The sequence below is a fragment of the Hemiscyllium ocellatum genome, chromosome 5 (genome assembly GCF_020745735.1).
Source record: "Hemiscyllium ocellatum isolate sHemOce1 chromosome 5, sHemOce1.pat.X.cur, whole genome shotgun sequence".
Taxonomy (NCBI): Eukaryota; Metazoa; Chordata; class Chondrichthyes; order Orectolobiformes; family Hemiscylliidae; genus Hemiscyllium; species Hemiscyllium ocellatum.
The window spans coordinates 64108647-64128244 of NC_083405.1; the positions used below are offsets into that span (position 1 = coordinate 64108647).

General features: G+C 41.9%; 1 protein-coding gene across 1 annotated transcript in view; it reads right to left on the reverse strand.

Annotated features, from left to right (window-relative positions):
- Window positions 1-19598, reverse strand: part of LOC132816198 (band 4.1-like protein 4B) — a 373493-nt gene that overhangs the window by 20398 nt on the left and 333497 nt on the right. The window contains exons 22-23 of the mRNA XM_060825694.1: window positions 16974-17094; window positions 8820-8897 (exon numbers count right to left, since the gene is read on the reverse strand). Of these exons, the coding sequence (XP_060681677.1) occupies window positions 8820-8897; window positions 16974-17094 (199 nt within the window). The remainder of the gene's footprint in view (window positions 1-8819; window positions 8898-16973; window positions 17095-19598) is intronic.

The window sequence follows — 19598 nt, forward strand, 5'->3', positions numbered from 1 at the left end:
AATTTATCCCAATTTTTGACAACTTCCTTATTGTTCAATTTGATTTGAGAATGTCCAATTCAGTATCCTTGAACTTGGTTCTTCCTTCTGTGCTGTAATCATTATTTTCCTTCCCTATCAAAATACCTTTGAGTATGTTCACATGAAATACTCTGAGATTTCTTCCTGTCTGGAATCCTTATCAAGTAGTTCACCTCACTCAATATTCTCTCGATTTGATAAGGTCCACTAGACCTGGCTTTTAAAGGCTCACCTGTCACAGAACGTAACACCAATATCTTATCCCCAATTGCAAAATTGCGAATTTGTGATTTCTTATCTGCTTCCTGTTTCATTTTATGCTGTGATACATTTAAGTTCTGGAGAGTCAACTCTCCAGCTCTATTTAATTGTTCTCTAAAATTTGACACATAGTCCAAATGGGTGGTCTCTGAATTCTGATTTAATAATTTCTCCTTAATCAATTTTAACAGTCCTCTTACTTCATGCCCAAAAATTAATTCAAATGGACTGAATTTGGTCAATTCGGTGCATCTCTGATCGCAAAAAGTTCAAATGGAATTTCCTTATCCCAATCATCTGGATAATCCTGACCATTACCCCTCAACATGGTCTTTAGTGTTTGATGCCATCTCTCTAGCACTTCCCTGTGATTCTGGATGGTATGCAATAGGTTTGAATTGCTTTATTCCCAAGTTATCCATAACCACCTCAAATAGTTTGAATATGAAGTTTGATCCTTGATCTGACTGGTCTCTATTGGTAATCTGTATCTAATAAAAAAATTTAAGTAGTTCTTCTTCAACCCTTTTAGCTCTGATGTTGCATAATGGGATTGCCTCTAGATATCTAGGCGACACATCCATTATTGTTAATAAATCCTTATTCCTACTTTTTGTTTGAGGTAGGGGACCCACACAATCAATTAAAACACTTGCAAAAGGTTCCTCATATGCTGGAATAGGTATAAAAAGTGCAGGTTCTATTACTGCTTGTGGTTTTCTGATTAGCTGACATGTATGACACGTCTGGCAAAATTCAACTACATCTTTGTGTAGTCCAGGCCAGTAAAAATGTCTTTGTATTTTAGCCTGTGTTTTCCTCACCCCGAAGTGACCTCAAAGTGGTAGCTCATGCACCACTCGCAGCACCTCCTTTCTATACCCTACTGACAAAACAATTTGATGAATCTCTGCTCATTTCTCCTCTGCTTGAATGTGTGATGGTCTCCATTTCCTCATTAAGACATCATTTGTTAAGTAATAACACACAGGAATGCATTCACTTTCCTTCTCTGTAAATGCCTTTTGATATAACTGTTTTAACTCATCTTTCTGCTGTAACTCAGTCAGCTGAGCAGAGCTAAAGATATTTGCGTTTTTACCTATTTGGTCCCTCTCTGTTCCACTTAATCAAAAACTTTCTTCAGTCAGAAATGTCAGCTTCCTTATCTGTGCCTTTTGATCTCTCCTGCTTCAGCTTGTGCCTCTGTGATCTTGTGATCACACAATCAGGGAAAATTCCTGGAAAAACATTCTTCATTTCTTCAGTTGCCTACATCTTCACTGGCTTTTTAAACTAGAGTAGGCAGCACGGCAAAAGTGAGGACTGCAGATGCTAGAGATTAGAGTTGTGAGTGTGGTGCTGGAAAAGCACATCAGGTCGGGCAATATCCAGGGAGCAGGAAAATTGACGTTTTGGGCAAAAGCCCGTTGCAAGAACAAATTGTATTCTTGGAGCTCTTCTCTTCTCTGGACTTGTCTAGCTTCACTTAACATAACTGAGCACTTTTTGTCTCGCATTCCTGGATGTCACAGTCAAAAGAAAGGATAATGGAGAACTACAAACCTGCGATTACAGAAGACCGACACTGACCAAATACTTATCTACACCAGCAACCATCCCAACACACACAAACAAAGCTGTATCAGAATACTATTCCAACAAGCCACCTCACACTGCAGCACAGACGAACTTCGGAAAACGGGGAGAACCACTTCTACAACATATTCAAGAAGAACGGATACTCAAAAAATCCAGTGCGCAGATTCCTCAAGAACAAACCACGTCAAGCAGACCAAACACAGCCAGAAACCCTAACCACCTTACCATACATCAAAGAAGTTTCAGAAATGACAGCCAGACTACTGAGACCCCTCAGAATCCTAGTAGTACACAAACCCAATAACACTGTCAAACTAAAACTAACAAACTTAAAAGACCCAGTACAACCCATGGACAAAACCAACATCGTCTACAAAATTCCATGCAAGGACTGCCACAAACACTACCTAAGACAAACAGGAAGAAAGTTAGCCACCAGGATACACGAACACCAGCTAGCCACAAAAAGACAACTCTTTCTCCCTCGTAGCCCTACACACGGAGGAAAAAAAACATTTCGACTGGGACAACACATATATCCTGGGACAGGCGAAGCAAAAACATGCCAGAGAATTCCTAGAGGCCTGGAACTCCAACCACAAAGCCATAAACAAACACATAGATCTAGATACTATCTATCAACCCCTCAGAAAATGAACAGGAAATGACATCACCACAAACCCCAGGAACCCCATCTAGGACAAACATATAAATAGAAAGCAGGAGACAACAGCTTCACTTCACTTGGAGGGTGCCACTGATGATGTTACCTAGCCAGGTAATAAACGTCTGGATATCAAACCTACAGCTCAGCGAACAAACCTACATCCTAAACCTCAACCTGAGCTACAAACCTTGCAAAACTTTTTTGTCTCACCATGAATTCCTGTTACCAGTACTTTTATCTGGCAGTAGTCCCTCAGGAATACATATCTCCTCACCCTTCAGCACTACTGACTGAGAGGATCCTGTGTTGCTTAATATTATAACCTCTTTACCTGCTACTCCTGGCCTATGTGAATAAACTTTACCCTTGCATGTATATTTTTTAAGTAGATCTGGCACTTCCTTCTTAATCAACCTCTGATCATCTTCTACACTCTGAGGCAGTTGTCTAACTTCCCTTGTGCTTTTTGTTACCAGTCCAACAAAACTCCCAGGCATGCCCGATTTTCCTACATCAGGCTTTCTCCTAGTCCACCAACACTGTGATATCATGTGGTCCACTTCATTACAATGAAAACACCAGAGCTTTTTAAACTTTGTCCACCTCAAGGTTTCTTTTTTACATTGTGGTACATTATCCTTTGATCTTCACCTTTCCCTTTCCATGTGAGGATTTTTCTTTGCCTCAGTTTCTATCCCTCATAGACTGCATTTGATCCTGAAGCCAAACTGAGTTTTATGGACCAACTCAAACATCAGCCAGTTCAGATGCTAACCTTGCTGTTTTAACTCAGTACTTCCACGTGAGTTCACACTACTTCCTCACTGAGCCTTCCCTTAGCCTTTATCTCCAGCCTTTTAAGCTGACTTTCATTTTTAAATGTCAGTTTTTGAAATTCAAAAGCACTCTTCTTTCTCTACTCTCTCTTTTTCCCTCTCTTCCGCTGCTCTCTCTTTTTCCTCTCTGTTCTGCTGCACACTCTTTTTCCTTCAGCTTTTAATTGTAACTCAAAATGTTTCATTTCTGCTGCCCTTTCCTTATCTCTCACCTCTAACTCAAGCTGCTTCATTTGCAATTGAATTCTTGCCATCTCTGTAAATTCTGATGGTTTCTCCAGCAAGGTTAAGTGCTGACCTACTGCTGTCATTATCTCTTCTTTCCTCACAGAGGCAGGCAGGTCCAATTCCAGTTTCTCTGCTACTTCCTGCAGCTTGGTCTTATCCACCTTTTGCAAACCTTCCAAAGTCACCACATCCACATCCAGAAAACGTTTGGTAACTGAAAGAACCATTACTATCTTAAGCTTTGTTTACCCAACCAAACCTACACCTGAAATAAAGACCTACTCGCTGTTTAAAATCTCACAAAGAGCCCCCATCTGTTATGAACTAGTCCAGACTACTCAAAACATTCTTGAGCAGGCAGCCCAGACCATAACTTGCAATTTGTTTCGGTAGCACATTCTCCTCGTGTCTGGGTGCTCGGTTTCCTCCCACAGTCACAAAGATGTGTAGGTCAGATGAATTGGCCATGCTAAATTGACCGTAGTATTAGGTGTATTAATCAGAGGGAGGTGGGTCTGGGTGGGATGCTCTTCGGAGGATCGGTGTGGGCTTATTGGGCTGAAGGGCCTGTTTCCACACTGTAGGGAATCCAATCTAATCTACTAAAAAAAGTGTCCAGTGAAAACTTTCCAGAGTAAGTTAGCTAGGTTGACTACTAGATTTTAAAACACACAAAAATTTATTCACAAAATTACTCAATGATACACAAAGAACAGAATAAAGAACCCCTACAGAACTCAGTCTATCCAAACTAGACTTAACTATACTGTTCTGAATATACACAACAGTCCCAATAAGCAAACTCCCTTTAACAACCAGTATAAATGGAACACATGCTTACAGGTTGAGGTTGAAGGACAGAAAGAGAGACAGTTTCCACACAGCTTCTTGTTGAACTCCCCACCAGTTCAGGTCTAAACTAAACTGCTCAGCTTGAGAGCTGACCATTCCCTTTCCATTATGCAGGTCACTTCTAAAACATGACCACTTTGGCCTGAAGTCTCATCTGTTTACATATAAACAAAAGGCCTCTCAAATTCCTGTTCATTTCTGTACTAAACCAGACTGATCGGAGCCCAGCCTGGTTTATTACCCCTCAGAAAAAAGTCATGGACAGAGTTTCCTTGAGCCAAGTTTAAAAAAAAGGGATGAGTTTTGTGACAATGTGTACATTTCGTCTCATTACAGTTTCCCATTCTACCATCTGCTGTGAGCTAACTAGATGGCATGAATTCTCAAAATGGAAGTCAGAGCAGGTACTTGGTGACTGCGAAAAGCTTTAATGTTACTCACCACACATCATCATCTCAGGGCATGACCTATGGACACCAGCCGTATGTACCCAGTCTCATCCACAGACATTCCCATCTGACAACCACCAACCCCTCATTGATTCTCATGGCACCTCTGTAACCCATTTGCAGGATGCTCAGGAAGCACAGACCACATTGCAGTACACACCAGCAACTAGCACTGAAAGGCTGCTGTAAGGAACGAGCATATAGCACTCAGCTCACAAACTGGACCAGGCTGCATCTCAGGGCTGCTCACTTGCTATCTTAGCACTTGCACACTCAGTGCCTACCAGCACTCTTGATGGTCAGCTGTCCACAGTTAAAGGAAATATACATCTTGCTGTACAGCAGTGTGCTACACCAATCTCACACCTGCACCATGTGCCAGCAACTTACGAGGCAAACATACTATGTGCAGCAAGCAGGGTGATGATAATTGTAAAGTGGGGGTAAACTGTGTTTATAAGGGGAGAATATAGTAAAGCATGGATGGGAATGAGTTAATATGGAAGGGAGGGGAAGGGGTGTTTATCCACAGCCAGAAGCACCATGGCTTCAAGGAGGTAAAGTCATTTGACCAAACCTTATATAGTCACCTCATAGGCCAGGGCTAGGGAGAATGGTCGGCATATGTAGACTCATATAGATGGATTGGGTGGGAACCTGAGGAGGTGCAAATCTGATAGCCCCTCAAATCATTCACCCTATCAGAGAAGGAATTTGGATAGTTTGAGACTTACCAACATGTATTGCCAAGTTAATGGTCAAAGAGAACGCAGAGTCACTGTTTGGAAATCAAAATTATGGAATGGAGAAGAAAATAACTGCAAGAACATCCAGAGTGGGCTGGGTATTTGTCATTACTTGAGGGACTGAGATCCATGATGTATGCTCTTTAAAAGGGAAACATCCCACATAGACTCATTCACTGCACAGGACACAGGCCCGCAGGCTCCTTAAGCTCTTGCAACCCTCATGCATTGGCTGTCAGTGTGCTGTATACTTCCCTGCTTCAGACATCTCTGACCAACTCATTCACACCAATGTGCTAGCACACAGTGGTCAGGGGAAAAAAAGGGTTATTTAACCATAAAGTATAATGTTGTGCTGGCACCATACATGCCTTGTTCATCTTGCTTCCACTTGCTGCAGCAGTCTTTCAAGATTGACATTCAAGGGTCAGAGGAGACCTGGTAGAGTCAAGGTGGATGGCCTGACCACCTCTGAAGTGCCCAAAAGAAGATTATGTTGGGTCTGCATGTAGTTTCTCCTCCGCTGGATGCCTCCTAGCACTGCCCTGTCTCCTTGTGAGGGAGGGGCATCTGGCGTGTGCTCACCAGGTTATTAGATTAGATTAGACTTACAGTGTGGAAACAGGCCCTTCGGCCCAACAAGTCCACACCGACCCGCCGAAGCGAAACCCACCCATACCCCTACATTTACCCCTGCACCTAACACTAGGGGCAATTTAGCATGGCCAATTCACCTGACCCGCACATTTTTGGAGTGTGGGAGGAAACCGGAGCACCCGGAGGAAACCCACGCAGACACAGGGAGAACGTGCAAACTCCACACAGTCAGTCGCCTGAGTCGGGAATTGAACCCGGGTCTCAGGCGCTGTGAGGCAGCAGTGCTAACCACTGTGCCACCGTGCTGCCCACTATTTCTTGGTGCCTTCATCAATGTGCTTTCAATCTTGAGGATCAATGGATGAGGGTGATGGAGTGCAGGTCTATGCAGGGATCCAGCAGACCCTGAGGCACCTGGCTCTCCATGGTAACTGCCAACATTCACATGTCTGAGGCACAAATTACTCCTGTAGCTTCTGGGTTATGAGGATCATTGCCTCTCATATCCCTGCCTGTTGCTCCTATTCCTCGCTGTGTATTTGAACAAAATCCCTGACTCCAGCACCACTGGGCCCTCTCCTGCCCAGGGCTGAGCAGGTGTCTAGTCTCCAGCCATCCTCAGAGTGTCAGCAACCTGGGATATTTCTCCCCTCAGTCAGTGCGGAGCAGTCCCAATGAGATGCTCTCCAGGTTGTACTTTCTATGCGTGACTTTTACACCAAGGTGGCCGTATCTGGGCTGTGGGGGCTACAGGAGGTAGTCATACGATGTTTCCTCTGAGGCTTTGGCACACAATTCCTCAGGGATTGAGGAGGCTGCTTCTGGCGACAGGCCATTTCTCCACTGGGGCCTTGGACAACTTGCTGGTGGCTGCAAGATATGAGAGAGAGAGAAGGAATTGTGGCCAATGGTTCGAAGTGTTGGGCAACGAATGACACGGACAGGATTACTGCTGGAAATGAATAGTGGCATTTACTCAGTTGAGGGCGGGATATGGATATCTCAGTATCTCAATAGCAGTGGTTCTTGTCTTCTTCTGTGAGGAACAGGATTCTCTCCTTGTGTGAGTAAGAAGCCTGATGTCAGGCACCTTTTCACCTGTAGAGGCCCTGTTGACCTTGGTGTGGACTGTCTTCCCCTGGAATGAGAGAAAGAGAGAGATTGAGTGAGATGAAAGTGGGTGGCTAAGCTGTTTGGTGAGCATTTCTGGGTGAGTAGGCAGTGGACAGCCCATGCAGAGTTAGTGATGTGGGAGGTTCAGGGAAACGAGACTGAGCGAAGAAAGATGTGAAGGCAACAGTGAGAGTGGTGGAGCATGGGCCATGATGGGAGTTGGATACAGTAGGTGAAACAGAGAGGATGTGAAGTACCAGAGAGAAGAATGTGGCACTTACCCTGGCAGAGAAGAGGAGTTCATTGACCTTCTTGCAGCACTGCTGGTTCTTCCTCCAGTTCATGGGTATCGCACTGATCTAGAGAGTGAACTTGGATCAGGCTGTCAGGGTCTGTGGTAGTGGCCTCCTCTGCAGTCCTCCAGGAAGAGGACACTCCTCTGCAGCATCCCATCCATCAGGTGCCTGTTGGATAATCGAGGCACCATTTGTCCCTTCTCTGACATCTTCTGTCGGAATATCCATCACCAAGCAGGGCAACTTTGCAATTGCCATGCTCACCTGGATGCACAGTGTCCTTTTAAATAAGGCACAGGCCCCAGGCATGCTGGTCTTTCAGGTGACTTCTTTTGCCATCAGTGAGTAGGATAATGAGGCTGTAATTGGGTGAGGGAGAGCTTGAGAGACAGAGTAGGTAGTTAATGAGGCAAATTTGGTAAGATATAGTGAGTCCTTGTGGTGCGAAACCCTCCAGAAAGCTTGGTAAAGCTGACAGCCAAAGAAATGCAAGATTCAGCCCAAAGTTTCTGCATCATGTTATATCCATCTATAGATAAATTTTTCTTTGGGGGAAGGTCGAGAAGGAGAGTCCTTCATGTTAACCCCAGCTGTTGTGAAAATTGAACCCATGTTGTTGGCATCACTCTGCATCACAAACTAGCTATGCAGCTAACTGAGCTAACCAATCCCCGCAACACTTTCCATTATGTGTAGCACAAAGCAATGCTGGCCAGCTAGGTTTCTGGATCCATTCTTAGTCAGTGCTGAATTCAATCTCAGACTCAATCTCAGAAGAGATATGCTACAGTTGTTCTCTGGATCAGCGAGAATCTTAGGGAAGGAACTTGGAACAAAATTAATGTAGGTTCCGGCATCTGATCACTATCCATGATCAGTACTTTAAATATGCATTTATTATTTCTTTCCTTGTAAAATGTAGTCTAGCACACACCATTGTAAAAGAGGATTAAATGAATAGTAGGAAACACGAGGAAAACGTTAAATAAAAAACAACATTATTCAGAATTAGGCAAATCCATATTTTCAGTCAAATCCAATCAGTATTTGCATCTAGCAGCTGCTTTCAGGATGTTAACTGACAATATATTCGAATAAGTGTATCAGTGAATAAACTGAATATTTAAAAATGTCAGAGTCTGAACACGAACCAGAGGAGTGGCCTCAGTAAAGTCCATCAGTAGATCTCCTGGAGAAGCCAACTCTGTGTGATCTTCTTCCAAACTATTCTATAAAAAGAGGGACAAATATGAATCCACCTAAGGAATATTTTCAGACAATAGTAATCAACTTTACATCTTACTTTTTACAATGCAAATTATTCATGCCGAACAGCAAAAAATTCCCATAAGTTCTTAAACTTGCTCAATAATCAGGAGTGCAGGCAAGCAAGGGATTCTGTCCGATAAACTGCAGCAATTCATTAATATGGAACCAGATTTAGAATGCCTACTATGTATAAAACTGAAGTGCAATATTGAAAGATACAGCGTGGCAAATTGCTTGCTACTGGCTTTGAACCCTGCACAATGATGCTGGACAGCCTAATGAAAGAATGTGGTTTAGAAGAGAACAAAGATTGATACTAGGAGGAATACTGCACAACATATCTGCAATGTTTCCTATCAACCTCATGCTTACTTAAGACCCTGCACTGAAAGTAGCCTTTTTAGCAAATTGTCAGAGGACAGGCAGGGCTGGCAAGCAGTCATAGCTATGTGCATCAGCATTTTTGGAATGTTTACAGAGCTTACTTGATGCATATATGTGTGAACCTGTCACCAGATAATTTTTTTAGTACACTTAAGAAAGAAAAAGGAATAGGTCTAGACTATTTTTCACTGCATTGAAGGATACTTCATTATAATTATTAAATCAGGTTTGCAAAGGACTTTTGGAGCCCTGATTGAAAAGCAGTCCTGACAATTCAGTTTTCTCAGGTCTCTGGAAACCTGATGGCAAAATGTAGGTGGAAATAACTGGATTTAAAAAAAAAGCAGGAGTCACTCTTTGGGAAACTAAGAACTGTAATCAATTGATGAATAGAATCATGGATTCACACAACATGGCAACAGGCCCTTCGGCTGAACATGTCTATGTCAACGAAAAATACCGAACTACACTTAATTCTATTTACCTGCAGATGGACCACACTCTTTGTTGTGGTTCTGTTTGCCGAGCTGGGAATTTGTGTTGCAGACGTTTCATCCCCTGTCTAGGTGATATCCTCAATGCTTGGGAGCCTCCTGTGAAGCGCTTCAGTGATCTTTCCTCCGGCATTTGTAGTGGTTTGAATCTGCCGCTCCCGGTTGTCAGTTCCAGCTGTCAGTATATTGGGTCCAGGTCGATGTATTTGTTGATAGAATCTGTGGATGAGTGCCATGCCTCTAGGAATTCCCTGACTGTTCTCTGTTTGGCTTATCCTATAATAGTGGTGTTGTCCCAGTCGAATTCATGTTGCTTGTCATCTGCGTGTGTGGCTACTAAGGATAGCTGGTTGTGTCGTCTCATGGCTAGTTGGTGTTCATGGATGCGGATCGTTTGCTGTCTTCCTGTTTGTTCTATGTAGTGTTTTGTGCAGTCCTTGCATAGGATTTTGTACACTACTAGTGCCCAAAACACTACATGGGACAAACAGGAAGATAGCTAACGATCCGCATCCATGAACACCAACTAGCCATGAAACGACACGACCAGCTATCCTTAGTAGCCACACACGCAGATGACAAGCAACATGAGTTCGACTGGGACCACACCACTATTATAGGGCAAGCCAAACAGAGAACAGCCAGGGAATTCCTAGAGGCATGGCACTCATCCACAGATTCAAATCAATAAGCACATCGACCTGGACCCAATATACTGGCCACTGCAGGGGACAGTTAGAACTGACAACCGGAAGCGGCAGATTCAAACCACTACAAATGCCGGAGGGAAGATCACAGAAGTGCTTCACAGGAGGCTCCCAAGCACTGAGGATGTCACCTAGAAAGGGGACGAAACGTCTGCAACACAAATTCCCAGCTCAGCGAGCAGAACCACAACAATGAGCACCCGAGCTACAAATCTTCTCCCAAACTTTGAAGGACCATACTCTTCTATGCCCTAGCATTTTAAGTGCAAATCCAGGTGCTTCCACCATCTTCTCATTCCATATTTCTACCATCCCGTGGGTGAAAGCACTTACCCCACACCTTAAACGTATGCCCTCTTGTCTTGGACATGTCTGCCACATGGAAAAGATTCACACAATCTACCTTATTTATGTCTCTCAATTATGTAGACTTTAATCAGACTCGCAACCCCTGCCTCTGCCTCCTACAGTCCAATCTGTACAGCAAGATTTCTTTGTCGTTAGTGTTCCCTGGGAATCTACCATTCTTTGTGTACATCCATATCCAAGTCATAAAAACAACAAGGGTCCCAACACTGACCACTGTGGTACACTCTGGTCACAGGCTTCCAGTCACAAAAACAACTCTTCACCATCACCCTTAACTTCGTATTTGCAAACCAATTTTAGATCCAGTTTCCAAACCTGTCTTGGAACCTTTGGGCTATTACCTTTTCGACCATGTGGGACCATGTTAAAGGCCTTAATGAAGTCCATGGATGTATTTAGTTACTAGATTAGATTAGATTACTAGATTAGATTACTTACAGTGTGGAAACAGGCCATTCGGCCCAACAAGTCCACACTGACCCGCCGAAGCGTAACCCACCCATACCCCTACATTTACCCCTTATCTAACACTACAGGCAATTTAAAATGGCCAATTCACCTGACCCGCACATCTTTGGACTGTGGGAGGAAACCGGAGGAAATCCACGCAGACACGGGGAGAACGTGCAAACTCCACACAGTCAGTCGCCTGAGGCGGGAATTGAACCCGGGTCTCTGGTGCTGTGAGGCAGCAGTGCTAACCACTGTGCCACTGTACCTTCTTAAAAAAAACTCAATGAAATTAGTGAGACAGGATCTCCCTCCAACAAATCCATACCGACTGTTCTTGATCAATCACTGTCTTTCCAGGTGATAATTGATCCTGTCCCTTAGAATTGTTTCAATAATTTCCCTATCACTGGCCTATTCCTGCTGCCCTTCTTGGACCAAGGAACCACATTAGCTATGCTCCAGTCTTCCGGCACTTTACTTGTGGCCAGCGAGATATTAAATATACAGATGAGAAATATTCATTGAAGACTTCACCCATGTCCTCTGGCTGCACACAGATTGCCCTTTAGATTGTTAATAGGGGCTATTCTTTTCCTGGTCATCCTTTTGCAACTAATATTTTTGTAAAATGGATTGAGGTTTTTCTTAATCCTATCTGCAAAGATATTTTGTGGCCACTCTTTACCATTCTAAGTTCTTCTTTAGGCATACCCCTAACACACTCTAAACTCCTGAAGGGCCCCCCCGGATTTGAATGTGCTGTACTTGTCGTGTGCTTCCTTTTTTTTTTGCATTCTCAATCTCAATATCCCTTGACATCCAGGGTTGCCTGGACTTGCTGTCCTTGTCTTTCACTCTTAGAGGAACATGCTGGCCCTGAATTCTCAGTATACTACTTTGAAAGAATCCCATTTTCCAAACATAGACTTACCGTAAGTAGTTGTTCACAAAATAGAAGATGGACAATTGTTTGATTTGATTTTTGTGATCTGCAGCCATTGATTAATGAAACGTGTGATCAAAGATGGCTGAACACAGAGGTCAGAAGTGTGGAAATGGTCAGCAATGAGCTGATGAATGATGGGTGAAGGGGATGCAAGTGCATAATTCCCACATGAAGAAAATGACTGATACAAACAAGCACACCTTAAATACAATTGAACAGAAATAATCCAACTTATTTTAATAAGCAGAGGCAGACTGACTTTGATAAAACTTTTATGAAATAGTATCTGTGATGTTTGGAGAGCAGAAGGATGAACAGTGAGACTTTTGTATTTGAATACCAAACAATCAAAACAGACTGGATGAGAATATTCCTGCTGTTACAGAGGAAGATCATTAAGGGAATGACTGTACAGTTGTTTACTAAGTTCTTTAAAAAAGAAAATACTGTTTTGGTGGGAGTTAGGAAAAGACAAAACCTATCAATTCTGAGGTTAGAACTTTCCATTTACAAAGGAGCATCTTTCGTGTAACTACTTATGGTGTGCCTTAACACTGTAGTCAACCATTAATTGGAAACAGCTAGGTAAAAGAACAACATATTAAAGAAAAATTATTTGTAAATTAAAGATGTGGCATGGGCACAAGGTAAGATGTATGGCCATATGATAAAAATGCATTACTCTCCTTTCTTGAAACAAAATTATAATTAATGAAGGGTCCCCATATTTACACAGGATGACAAGAAAGCTTGGAGGATAGTTTTCTGAAAAGAAACATGGAAATCAACTGCAGCATTCTTTAAATGGATTTCCCTCAGTTTCATCAGTCCACTGTCAGGCAGGAAAGCAACAAACAACGATGGAGTGGATAGCAGATACCACTATGCCAGGGGCTGGGGAAGCTGGGTGAATCAGATATTCCTGGAGGAATGGCATGAATCACACAGACACCACTGGCAGGTGGAAGGTGGCATGTGAAGGTGGCTAGAGTGTATGTCACATAAGATGTTGGCCAATTGTGGCTTCCACTGGCATTTTGGACCTGGGGAATTCAGCCCTCGTTGCCTCCATTTACCCACTAAGATTTCCATAACTTCCACGTGTTCACAATAAATGCAATCTCCTGAAATGATTTTAGTTAATCAAAGTAAACTGATATCTCAGCTCTTGACCTGTCTTTGTTAAAAGTGAAAGTGGGTGGATTTGGTTGTCTTTGAGTATTTAATGCCTTAATTCTTTTAATCTTTCCACCCATTTCCAATCTGCCGATCCTCCCTTGATAAATCTGATGAAAAGTCATGAAATCTGAAATGTTAACTTTGCTTTTTTTCATAGACAGTATTTCAACTTTTTCTATTTTTAACTGTGATTTCAAGCATCTGCAGTATTTTGCTTTTGTAGCTACTTATTTAGTTTATTTTGAATATGGTTCCCATCTGGGCACAAATCGGCTGCTTAGTTTTATTTTGTTATTCGTTCATGAGACGTGGGATTTGCAGGCGAGCCAGCATTTATTGCCTGTCTCTAGTTGCTCTTGAGAAGGAGGTGGTGAGCTGGTGAGCTGGTGTTTTTTTTTGAAGTGCTGCAGTCCATGTGCTTTAAGTCAACTCACAATGTTAGAGAAGGGAGTTCCAGGAATTTGACCCAATGACACTGAAGGAACAGCGATATCATTCCTAGTCAGGATGATGAGCGACTTGGAGAGGAACTTGCAGATAGTTGTGTTCCCAAGCAGTCTTGGTGAATTTCTGCTGTCTTCTTGTACATTGTATACACTGATGGTACTGAACATCAGTGATGGAAGGAGTGAATGTTTGTGGGAGGTGCCAATCAAGAGTGCCGCTTTGTACTTGTAAACGTCAAGCTGCTTTAGTGTTTTTGGAGCTGCAGTCATCCAGGAAAGTGGAAAACATTCAAATGCATTCCTGACTTGTGCCTTGTAGATGGTGGATAATGTTTGGAGAGACAGGAGGTGGGATGAGCTTTGGAGAGACAGGAGGTGAGTTACTCACTATAGGATTACTAGTGTTTTTAGCCTGCTGTTATATCCACTGTTTTTATATGGCTAGTCAAGTTGAGTTTCTGATGAATGGCAACTCCCAGGAAGTTGATAGTGGGGGATTCAGTGATGGTAACACCACTGAATGTCATGATTGTCTCATTTTGGAGATGGACATGGCCTGGCATTTGTGTGGCACGAATGTTACTTGCCACTTTTCAACCCAAGTCTGGATACTGTCCAGGTTGTGCTGCATTTGGACAGCGAGTGCTTCAGTATCTGAGAAGTTGTGAATAGTGCTAAACAATATGCAAACATCAGTACACATTCCCTTTTCTGCCTTTATGGTGGAGGAAAGGTCATTGATGAAGCAGCTGAAGGACTAAGGACATTTCCCTGAGGATCTCCTGCGGACATGTCCTTGGAGATTTTTGTGACTGACTTCCAGCTACCACAATCATCTTCTTAAATACTAGGTCTGACTCTAACCAATGGACATCCCCACTTTCTCTATTTCCCATTCTCTATAGCTTTGCTAAGACCCCTTGATGCTGCACTCAGTCAAATGCAACCTTTTGGAGTTCCCTAGATGCAGCAATTGTCCATCTGGACAGGAAATTGTACATGTTATTCCACTTTTTGAGAAGGGTGATAGAGGAAAACCAGTTAGCCCGACAGAAATTGTTGGAATCTATAATCAAGGAAGAGGTAAATGAACACTTCGAAAATTTTCAGTTGATTAGACAGAATCAGCATTGATTCCTGACATGACATCCTTGAACTTTTTTGAAGAAGTGATTAAGGATGTGGTCAAGGAACTGTCTATGAATGTTATTTATATTGATTTCCAGAAGGCAGTTGATAAAGTGCATCATAAGAGACTGTTTTCGAAGGTAGAAGCCAAAAGAGTTGAGGGCAAATTACCGAAATGGCTAGGAAATTGGCTGTGCGGCAGGTGATAGAAAGTAAGGATAATGTGTAGGTACTCAGGTTGACAGGATGTGACCAATGCTGCATCACAAGGACCTATGTTAGAGCCTCAATTATTCACATTATTTATTAATGACTTGGATAACGATAGAAATTCATTTATCCAAATTTTCTGATGACACAAAGTTAGATGCCGCTATAGACCAAGTAGATGATAACATAGAATTCCAAAGGGATATTGATAGACTGAGTCAGACATGGCAGGTGGAGATCAATGTAAGCAAATGTAACGTGATCCATTTTGGATTTAAAAAGGATACTTTCTAGATGGTATGAAGTTAAATACAGTGGATGTTCACAAAGACTTAGGGGTTCAGGGGCATACGTCTTTGAAATGTGATGAAAAGTTGCAGAATAAGTGTCATTAAAGCTAATGGAATGCTGGCCTTTATATCTAAAGGACTGAAGTACAAGAATGAAGATGTTATGCTGCAGTTATACAAAATCCTAGTTAGACTGCACTTGGAGGACTGAGACCAGTTCTGGGCACCACACCTTAGGAAGGATATACTTGCCTTGGAGGGAGTACAACGTAGGTTTACAAGAATAATACCTAAACTTCAGGATTAAATTATGAAGAGAGATTACACAAATTTGGCCTGTTAGAAGGTTAAGGGGTGATCTGAATGAAGTCTTCAAGATATTAACAGGAAAAGACAGGGTTGACAAAGATAAATTATTTCCACTAGTTGGGGATTCTAGAACTCGGGGGGCATAGTCTGAGAATTAGAGCCAGACCATTCAGGACGGATGTTAAGAAAAATTTCCATACACAAAGGTTGGTAGATGTTTGGAACTCTCTTCATCAAACAGTGGTTGATGCTAGAGCAGTTGTTAATTTTAAATCTGAAATAGATAAGTTCTCAAGTACAGATATCAAAGGTTATTGGCAGGTATATGGAGTTAGGCTACATACCAGCTGTGATCTCAATAAATGGCAAACAAATTTGAGGAGCTGATTGGCTTACTCCTGTACCAAAATTCAAGTAACTAGTGTTTGACAGCAGATGGCTATTTCCATCACCCTTGTAATAATTGAGAATAGTCTGATCGGACAGTAATTAGCCAAGTTGGATTTGACCTGTTTTTGTTGTAGAAGACATATCTGAGCAATTTTCCATATTGTCAGGTAGATGGCACTGTTGTATCTGCAATGGAACAGCTTGGCCATGGACATGATAAATTCTAAAGCACAAGTCTTTAGTACTATTGCTGGAATGTTGTCAGGTCCCATAGCTTTTGCAGCATCAAATGCCTTCACCTGTTTTTGAATATCATGTGAAATTAATTGAATTGGCTGAAGACTGGCATCTGAAATGCTCAGAACCAATATCCCTCCATTCTTTCTGATGTTCTGTGCGTGGTGATCAGCATTTTTATGCCTATCAGTGAATTGGTTTCCGGTTCCAGAAGTTGGTGCTGCACCTGGGTCTTGAAGGGCTGTGCAGCCAGTAAGAAAATTCAGGGTAACACTGCTAAGAACTCTGGAAGTTACATTCTAACAGTAACAATACTTTACAATAACTGGCCAGTCTTTTGGAGTATCCTTAAGAGGTAAATGATGTTAAATAAATGACTCTATACTCTTTCTCATGCTTTTTAAATGGTTGAGACAAGGTTGTAATTAACATGTGACAGAGGATATCACTACATTGCAGTTAGCATAACAGTAATTACAGTAACAGTAATATACCTTAATGCAGGTGGGATATTGTAACTGAACATCAGAATTGGATTGTTTGCTGACTGGTGGAGGGCTGTTTCGAGTGGCTGCCGCTAATGCAGGAGGCAGGTCATCCTCATCACTGTGATTACTGTCAGAGAATAAAGGAAATTACTATAAACACATTCATCTCCCACCAGACAAGAACATCACAATTTCCAGAAATTAGTTCAATAAGAATCACCCACTTTTTGGACAAGAGTTCAGATCATGTACATTTAGTCTCTGGACAACTACTTTCACAAGATATGTATTGAAAACAATTTAATTTATGTCCTAAGTATTGCATAGTCCCGGATAACAGCAAATATCACAAACAGTAACAATTTAATTCTCTAAAATGAAAACAAGTATTAAGTCAGAATTGCCTTTTGGTGCTTTGATTTATGGGCTATTACTGTACCTCAAACTTCATCAGTGACGAAAATCACTATACTTGTAGATACATTCTGCAACCCTTCCAATCCCAAGAACGACTGGTGGGAGTACACTGGAGTATTACAGCTGTTTGGAAAATCAGTCTCTTATAATGTTTATGAAAGCATTTTAAAAAGAATATGAAACACTCAGGCTTCACTCATGTTTCCTCACTTTCTAGCTGTTCCTGATAAAGAATAAGCAGAAGCCAAGTCACCCAACAAGCTCAAGAAAACCATTGATCAACGATTTATTTTATGCATCTGTTCACAGCTAATTGTTGCTTTGTGTACTCTCAAAACTGGCTGCAGATGACTAAGACCAGGAGCTGCAAATGAAAGGATAGTGATGGAGATCAAGTATCATGGGGAGGAGGCAGGAGTATGGGGTCGAGAAAATATCAGCCATGGTCGATGGCAGCAAGGTGCAGTAGAAACTGTTACAAGTGGCTTACAGACCACCAAACACAACTGGTACTGTAGGACACAGTAAAAAAAAACTAAAAGGTGCATGGTGTGTGAGTAATATGAGTGACTTCAAACTACATATAGACTGATGAGCACCAATGCTATTAAGGAAGCATTTATGCAACATATTGAGGAACCAACTAGGCCACAGACTATTTTGGATCTAAGATTATGCAATGAGAAAGGGCTAATTAATAATCTTATTGTAAAAGAACCTTGAGGAAACAGTAGAACATGATAAAGGTTGCTACTTGTACACAATCCATCCCTTTATCTGAGGCAAATGCAATACTTGCTAGTGATTATTTTCATTGGGAGAACAAAGGTACACGAAGTCAAAAATAAGCTTTTACTTTAAAAGCACAGGAAGGTAGGAATGGGCATTTTTCTTTGTTTATGAATTCCCCCAAAACTATAGCCCCCTGATCTGACTTCCAGCTCGATGCCATTTTTCACAGAAACAAAATCAACACCTGATTGAATTTAGTTGCCAAGCCACCAATATCTGCGAAAAAGAATGGATTTGAGACAAACACGATGAGTTGTTCCATCATGTCTAATTCCTGAAACCGCCAGTTGAATTCCTCTGCCAACTTCCTCAGGTGTGCACAGAGTTTTTCAGGGTGGAACCAGTTTTTTTTGGTGTGTTGATTTTTTCCTAGTATTTTCTACAGATTTGGGAAGTGTTGCACATTTTATATTTTGATTGGGAGGACCACAGACCTAGTTTTAATTAGAGTGTGATCACAGCACTGATTATATGTGTCAAGTCTCTGTCCTTTTCCTGCAGTTCATTGTTCAGCTCGTTCAGTGGTCATAGAATCCCTACAATGTGGAAGTAGGCCATTCGATCCATTGAATCTACAAAGACCCTCTGAAGAGGAACATCCCAACTCTACCCTATCCCTGTAACCCTTCAATTTTCATGGCTAATCTAGCCATGTGAATCCCTGGACACTATGAGATAATTTAGCATGACCAATCCACCTAACCTGCACATCTTTGGACTGTGGGAGGAAACTGGAGCACCCAGAGGAAACTCCACATAAACAGGTATCCAAGGCTGGATTCAAATCTGGGTCCCTGGCACTGTTAGGCAACAGTCCTAACCACTGGGCCATCCCTAATATCTACAGTTGTGACATAATGTCGATAAGGAATCCAAAGTCAAGAGAACATGCATTGTCTGACAGTTAACTGCACAATTCATTCCTTGATTTAAGAACTGTGACAAATTCAGGCATAATATCTGAAAGTCTTTGCAGGTCCTTCCCTCAACTTAACCACCTCATATTAGCATGGGGATTAGTGAGACCACCCTGGTAGCATCAAGTTTATATCTTTAGAAGTCGTGCTGAGGGCCTCTTACATGAATCATGTTTACAATTTTAACAAACTTCATTAAATGAGATTCACAATTGTACTCTTGATGAATTATACAGAAAAGTGGGGAAGCAAGGATAATTTCTGCAAAATGCAACAAAGGTCATATTTACGCAAAGTATTGCTGGTGTACCATCAGTTATGGTAGAAACCAGTTTCTTGAGTGGAATATTTTTCTCAAGCATATATTTTTTGAATTTGTGGTATTTATCTTCACTCTTTATTCCCTCTTTAACAGATAAAAGGGTGAGAATAACCTATTTAGTTGTGTCCTTAAAAACCACATGCCCAAAAACAGGCAACTGAGCTGTGTCAGTCATATTGATAG